Source organism: Piliocolobus tephrosceles, chromosome 10 (genome assembly GCF_002776525.5).
Source record: "Piliocolobus tephrosceles isolate RC106 chromosome 10, ASM277652v3, whole genome shotgun sequence".
NCBI classification, from domain to species: domain Eukaryota; kingdom Metazoa; phylum Chordata; class Mammalia; order Primates; family Cercopithecidae; genus Piliocolobus; species Piliocolobus tephrosceles.
The window spans coordinates 487,504-494,857 of NC_045443.1; the positions used below are offsets into that span (position 1 = coordinate 487,504).

Here is a 7,354-nt window from a genome sequence, read left to right on the forward strand (position 1 = left end):
AAAAGCAACAGCCAGAAATATGTGGGCCCTGGCTCCATGCCCATATCCAGAGGTAAGGCTGCAGAGACACACCTGTGGCACCCTCTGGGCACCCCCTGCGCCATGCCCACTGACCCCGAGCCAGGGTAGACTTCCTTCCACCTGGATCCTCTTTGCAGCCTCACCCTAAAGAGCTCCTCCCTGCAGCTCAGGCCCTGACAGTAGAGCTGTGGCCACGGCAGCACCACCCCCTCGTGGCCACATCTGGCGGTGCCCCGGCATCCGGTGTCTCCAATCCTCAGAAGAGCGAGGCGGTCCCAAGAAAGTGGCATCCCTCTGCTGGATGAGCCGGGCAGTGCCCTCCTCTGCCAAGGCTCCAAACCTGCTGCATTGGGCGTGGTCACAGCCAGCCCTCTCCCACGTCCCCCGCGCCCGGCCTCGGGGGACACAGGCACAGTTTTGGCCGCTGGGGGTAGGCGAGGACACGGCAGGGAAAGTGGGGAGGAGGGAGCTGCCACCAGCCTTCGCCTTTCCTTTGGCTAGGACTCGGGTCTGCTTCATGCGTCCCTCAATTTCCTTTCTTATTCCACAGCACAAAGGAGGAGGAAGGAAGCTGAGGACGCGTGGAGAGAGGCGGGGCAGCCTCCTCTGGTCCAGACGCCTGAGGATGGAGGCCCTCAGCCTGGCCCCACCACCAGCCCCCCATCACCGTGCTGAGTGGGCCCCAGGGAGAACTCAGTGGGGGAGGCTAGGATGGGGAGGGGCAAGGCAGCCAGGCAGAGGGGCAGAAATCAGACAGAACCACTAGCAGTCAGCGGGAAGAATGTGGATTTAATGGAATGAAGGGTGAGAGGGTCCGAAGCCAGCAACAGTCTCGCCCCCCCCACCAGCCCCCACCCAGCTTCCCAAGGGTCTCAGAGGGGCGCTCTTGGCACTGGCCTTGCACATCTGTTCAGCAACTCCCGAGCTGAAAAGTTGGAGTGGGAGGCCTCCAGCTCAGCAGTGGATTCCAAAACACCCCTTTTGTCTTATCCACTCCAGGTGGGGGGCAGGGAAGCACACGCGGCTGCTTCTGCCCTGTCCCCTCTGCGGCCATCCCCACGGCCAGGCTCACAGGCACCACCCCAGGGCCTGCCCCCTAACAGTGAGACTCTAGCTCTGTGAGTCTGAGCAGCGAGGTCCTGGGGGTGGCGGGAGCCGAGGGTCCTGCTGGGTTCCGCTGGGGCAGGTCCTCGGCTGGGCACATGAGCTGGCGGATTCTCTGCAGGGAGCGCGGAGGTGGCTGTCAGGGGGCAGAGTGGGGGCAGGTCTGCCAGCTTCCCTCATCACCAACATCCGCCTGCCTCCTCACACAGAAACCTGCCCTCCTGTCATCACAGCTCCTGTCTGGGAGTCACCCTGTCTCTTCCTGAGACTTCTCAGCGGCCCCTCTATCGCTCCCTGACACCCAGGCTAGGCCCACGGGCCCCTCCATACAACTGTGTGCACCCTGGCTGGCCGTCCGCCTGTCAGCACCTGCGAAGCCTCCCAGCCCCTCGGGCTGCTTCTTGCCCACAAAGGCCCTACCTCTCTGAAGGGGCCCTTGAGGGTGCCAAGTCTGTAGAGGCTCCAGGCAGGAATGCAGACCATGGAGGAGAGAGCCAGGAGCCAGCCCAGGGCATCGCCCCACCACGGGTACGTGTATTTCTTGTTGTAGGTCAGCGGAGTGTACTTGATCAGGGAGAAGAGGAAGGTGGCCTGGTGGGGAACAGAAGAGAAAGGGGTTGGGGGGCGGGGCCCTGTGCCCTCAGCTTCCCCACCCCCAGCAGCCTGGAAGAAATCACCCTCCAAGCCTGGATTCCCCCTAGGCTCTTCTGGGCCAAGCAGCCTCCAACCTTCTCCAGCCACACTGCCCGAAACCCACACCCTCCAGCAGTGGACTCTGTCACCCAGGGCCCCTGTGCCCCTGGGCACCTCTACGTGCAGCTGACTCCCAGTTAGGACGTGATCGTGTGCCCACTGCGTGCTGTGAGGTATTTCCCTCCCCTCCTGCATCGTGAGTTTGGGGTGTGAGTACCTCGAGGGTAGAGGCCATGCCTCGATCTCCCTTTGCCCCTCAGTTTTATCCTGCACACGGTGGGGGCTTGGGAACGGCTGACACAAAGAGATACAGCCAAAGGCAGCGGCCTGTTGTGCTCTCAGGCTCACACTCTGGAGCCCGGTTGCGTGGGGTTGAATCCCAGTTCTCTGCAACTTTCTAGCTCAGGCCAGTGGCTTAACAACCTCTTCAACCTCAGTTTCATCTGTAACACCAGTGCAACAGCAGCACTTCCTTTATGGGGCTCTTGCGAAGATGACATGAGTGAATACGTGTTAAAGCACCTTGGGCCCAGCACCCAGTCAGTGCTCTGTACCGGCCGCTTTTACCATTGCTGTGGTGATTAGAATATTATGAGCCGTCCGGTGCACCCGGGTTCAGTCCTGGCCTGTGACGTTAGACTCACACTGTGGTGCTGGTCAGACCGCCTGACAGCTCTGGACCTCAGTTTATCCTTCTGTGACATGGAAAGGAAGAATCTATCTTGCTGTAGTTTTCTAGAATCCACAAGCAGGATGAGTGAAAGCCTGAGATGATTTTCATTTCCTAGGGAGAAGTCCATGGCCGGGCTCACGGCTTCCCTACCCTGCTGGCCACCGTCTCTCCCTCCCTTCATCCGACTGTATCCCTGAAATGAGCTTACTGTGCACACAGCTGGCGTGAGGAACAGCCAACAATATTTGATAAGAGGCCACGGCCTGTACCCAATCATGTCTTCGATGTTGTCGTAGAAACGCCTGGCTCCTACCGTGGAGAAAAGGAGGAGGAAGCGGGAGGGAGTCATTCTTCGGCACCCAGAACATCAGGAGGGGGCCACAAACAGACCAGAACGGGCGGGCGCCATGAAGAGACGGCATCACCGCTGTCTGTTCAAATCGTTGCTGGGAGAAAGCGCTTCCCCGGCTCTCACAGGCATAAACAGCAGCAAGCAGGCCTTGGCCTGGGGACGGGTAGTCACTTCCTGATCGTCCAGGTTGTCAAAAGCGGAAAACATTTGGACGGGGAGGGATACGGGCCCACCTGAGGCGGTCTAGGTACAGCTCTAACCAGACTGTGGGCGAGGCAGCTTCTGGGGGGCCTTCCAAAGGCAGCAATTTAGGATTTGCCCGATTTTTGAGGTTGGGTAGGGAGGCGTCCCCAGGAAAAGGTAAGTGTGAGCAGTGGATGTCTGTTTCGTGTCTAAGGGCCCCGAGATCCTTAGACAAGGGGCGGATGCGGGGACCTAGGGGAGGAGTCACTCACCGTAAACCCAAGCCACACAGAGGGACTCAAAGATGGCCACGAACAGGAGACACATGCCACTGGCCGCATAGTAGTCGAAGAGCTGGAACACGTACATCCCGCCCTGCACGGGAGGAGAGTGCTGTAAAAAGAACTTCATCCAGTGGAAACAGATTCCCTCCTACGCCCTTGAGCGTCACACGGTGGAGGCACAGAGCAGAGCTGGTGAGGATCACAGGAGACGGATCATAAAAGTCATTTGTAAGGCGTAAAGCACGAGGCGGATGTGAGACGCTAATTATTTTTATTATTGTTTTGAGACAGAAGATAGATGAAATAAGACAGCGATTGCGAGATTATGTCTGAGAACACTTAGGGACTGGCCCCGAAGCCCAAGACACAGAGTGTACTCTCTGCGGAAAGGATCAGGATAAGAGCTGTCATTGATATTGTCAAGCTGACAAGCTCTGTCTCCCTCCTTCTCCCTTGAGACGGCACACAGAACGTTACCCAGCCCCAGGGCTCCCTTCCTCGCTTTGAAGTTTGTACACAGAACTTGGTTCAGCTGCCTGGGAAATCACCAGATCTTGCTGGAGAGGCAGCTTCTCCCAATCCAACGCTCCACATACCTCTTCACTTACTGGGGAGCCAAATGGCTCCTCACCCATCCCTGGAGGTGGGTGGTCCATGCCCAAAGGCCAGAGGAGGGACCTGCCTACTTTGTCGTTCCTGGGATGGGGAAAAGAGGGAGTCCTAGTGTCCGGAAGCCCAGAAGACCTGCCCTGACCCGAAGCCAGGGTATCTGCCTCACTGACAGGTAGCAGCTGTCACTCGGCTCCTCCTCCCCAGTCTTCCCCCGCCTCCCAGGCCCTCACCTCCGTGAGCATGACCAGCCCTACAAGGAACGAGACGACAGATACTCCAAGGATGAGGACTTCCCTCCGGTTCTTCTTGCGGAACACGCAAGGGTGCATGTCCACCAGCGCCGTCACCAGGCTTTCTACACACACAAACTGGATGAGAGGGCAAAGGGATTGCAGGGAAGGAGAGCTCCCGAGACGCCCTGTCCATGAGCGCTGGCTTCTCGCTCCCAGGATCAGCCCTGCCAGCCTCACTCTCTCAGGTCCCCAGAGCTATTGTCCTCGCCTGGTGAGGTCAGGACTCACCCCCAAGCTCCCCTGTGTCCCCGAAAGGGCATCCACTTCTGACATTCACCCAGACCCCAGCTAGTTTACGGGCCCTTGGGGCATAAAGTCCAACCACATGCCCACGGCTCCTCCTCCCCAGCACACACCCCCTACTCATCTCTCAGCCCCTGAGCGGCTGCCTCTTGATACCTGACTATCCAGCCCCAGGAGAACGACCATGAAGAAGAAGCAGCAGGCCCAGAGCGGAGAGAAGGGCAGCATCACCACAGCCCGCGGGTAAGCGATGAAAGCCAGGCCAGGGCCTACGACGAGGAGCAGAGGAACACGGGCCAGTGCCTGGGCCAGCTCCAGGCCGTGTGTGACCCACGGCTTCCCAGTGTGGGACCATGGAACACCAGGAGCTAGAGGAGACTTCCCCCCAAAGTTACTATCACCACCACCATCCTCACCCAGGAGAAGCCACCCCAACCTCCACCTGGCTCTTGGATTTCCAAGGTACCTCTCGCTGCATTCTCATTGGTAAGAACAAAATTTAGAGATGGTTGGTGTAAAGGGCTGTGGGCCTAAAAGGACTCCAGATCTCCAGATCTATTGTACAGACCTGAGGTTTCAAGCCTCGAATGAGCTCAGAAGCCAGCAGGCCATAGACATGTGTGAAGCAGACCCGGTGCAAAACACAAGGAGGTGGCAGGGCCTGGTGAGAAGCGGAGCGATCAGGCCCCAGCTGCTAGCAATGTTTTGTTGTATTTGTAAGGAATGTAGATGGTACCAAAGAAAATTGCTCCAAGGCCAGGTTTGGCCTGGAGCCTCCAGTTCACCACCTCTGTGCCTGGAGCCCTTTCTGTCACCCTACGACGACACTGGCACTGATTGCAGAGTGCTGCTGACCCACATCCTCGCAGTTCGTGAATGCTTCTCTCAACTGACTCATGTGGCAGGAAAAAAGGCACATAACAGAGCCTGGGTCTACCCATGGGAAGTTCCTCTGAAAAGTGAAGAGCGTCACTGTGACCTTGAAGGTCTTTTGCGTCTGCCAGTCCCAGCTCCCACACTGGTGAGGCGGGGATGGTGCAGGGCCTGCCCCACACATTTCCGTTGCATAGTACAAGCAGAGTGCCTCACCCAGCACCTGGCATACAGTCCACACTTAGAAAGTGAGACATGGGCCAGGCACGGTGGCTCATGCCTATAATCCCAGCAGTTTGGGAGGTTGGGGTGGGTGGATCACTTGAGGCCAGGGGGTCAAGACCAGCCTGGCCCACATGGTGAAACCCTGTCTCTACTAAAAATACAAAAATTAGCCGGGCGTGGTGGCGCACACCTGTAATCTCAGCTACTCGGGAAACTGAGGCACGAGAATCACTTCAGCCCGGGAAGCGGAGGTTGCAGTGAGCCAAGATCAGGTCACCGCACTCCAGCCTGGGTGACAGAGCAACACTCTGTCTCAAAAAGTTAAAAAAAAAAAAAAAAAGAGAGAGAGAGAGACTATCCCTCTCAGTGAGAATCCCAGACCTCCCCCGCCCAGGGCTTGGCATCCGGTGTGGCCCAGGCATGCTTCTGAATGCCATGGTAAAAAATCATCCTGTCACAGGGCAAAAGTAGGTGAGCAAGAGAAATATTTTACGGCTTATTCAGATCAGAGCCTGGTGTTATTTGGAAGCCTTGATGTTATTTGAAAGCAGCGACGACAGCACTGCATGGCGGAAAGGCAGTCACTCACAAACGGGGGAAACTCTATATGCTAATAGACACTTTCCCTTGAGATTCATTTTAAAATGAACAAAATGAGACAAGGTACGGAATAGTGTATATAGTATGTTATCATTTGGTTTTTTAAGAAGGAGGCAAGAAATAGAAATAGTAATATGTATCACATGTATACGTCTGTATATATATTTTTTCTCATATATTTCTAAACTATTTCTGGAAGGATAAACACGAAATAGATAACACTGGCTGCCTCCAGGGTAATGAACTGGAAGCCAAGGATGGGAAGAAAAATGTTCACTGCATCCCTCCTCTTTAAAGCTGGAATTACTGTTGCAGTTCTCCCCCAAACCATCCCAGAACGCAACCACTGAATGGTGGCCGGAGCTCACCCGGAGTGTAGGCGACACAGCAGAAACGCCTCTCAACCCTGGCTGCCAGAGGTCTGAGCCAGGCTCCCTGCCTCCGGGCCTCCCCAGAAACACTCACCTGACTCGGCCACCTCAGAAATGGGCACCCCCTGCTCCTGAGACATGAAGCCCAGGATGGAGAAGATGGCAAAGCCGGCCACAAAGCTGGTGCCGCTGTTGAGGAAGCAGAGGGCGAGGCAGTCCCTGTGGGGCAGGGGTGAGGAGAGGGTGGAACGGCAGGATCAGTACAGGGCTGCAACCTCTCCTGCCTCCTGTCTGGGAGCACAGCCCCTCCTGACGGACACTGTCCTGGCCCCTTCACGGAAGCCGGAGCAGGGCTACCTGGCAGAATTCAGAGGACCACGCATAGCACGGGCTCTCCTCTGACACTCCTTGGCCCCACCAGCCCAGGCATGGAATAAATCAAGGTAGTCCTAAAAGCATGAGGCTCCAGGGGAGTAAAACATGAATCTAGATGTGTCAAACTGCCACACAGCCGCCCCTCTGCCATCCTGGTCCACACCTCATGGGACGCTACCACTCGGCCATGATCCCATTTGGCATGCCTACACAGGGCTAGAGACATGGTAATCCCAAACGAGAAATAACTCTTAGTCACCTAAATTCAATGTTGAGATGCACAAGAATGATTTCATTTCAGCTATGTTTCAGCTTGTATTAAAATCGGCTTAAATTTTCTGAGCACAAACCAGGTAGGCAAGGAGAGAACAACGGGGACAGAACACCAGCCTCCCATTCTTGAGTTCACTGGGAATCCCGTCCTGAGATGGTCTGTGAGGCAGGAGGTGCCA

At 56.4% G+C, this 7,354-nt stretch overlaps 1 protein-coding gene across 1 annotated transcript in view; it reads right to left on the minus strand.

The window, feature by feature from the left end:
• Nucleotides 1-790: 790 nt before the first annotated feature.
• SLC6A13 (solute carrier family 6 member 13) overlaps nt 791-7,354 on the minus strand; it is a 38,160-nt gene continuing 31,596 nt past the window's right edge. Inside the window, exons 9-15 of the mRNA XM_026447795.1 lie at nt 6,622-6,746; nt 4,615-4,727; nt 4,153-4,290; nt 3,299-3,401; nt 2,700-2,800; nt 1,546-1,716; nt 791-1,240 (exon numbers count right to left, since the gene is read on the minus strand). Of these exons, the coding sequence (XP_026303580.1) occupies nt 1,118-1,240; nt 1,546-1,716; nt 2,700-2,800; nt 3,299-3,401; nt 4,153-4,290; nt 4,615-4,727; nt 6,622-6,746 (874 nt within the window). The 3' untranslated portion in view covers nt 791-1,117. The remainder of the gene's footprint in view (nt 1,241-1,545; nt 1,717-2,699; nt 2,801-3,298; nt 3,402-4,152; nt 4,291-4,614; nt 4,728-6,621; nt 6,747-7,354) is intronic.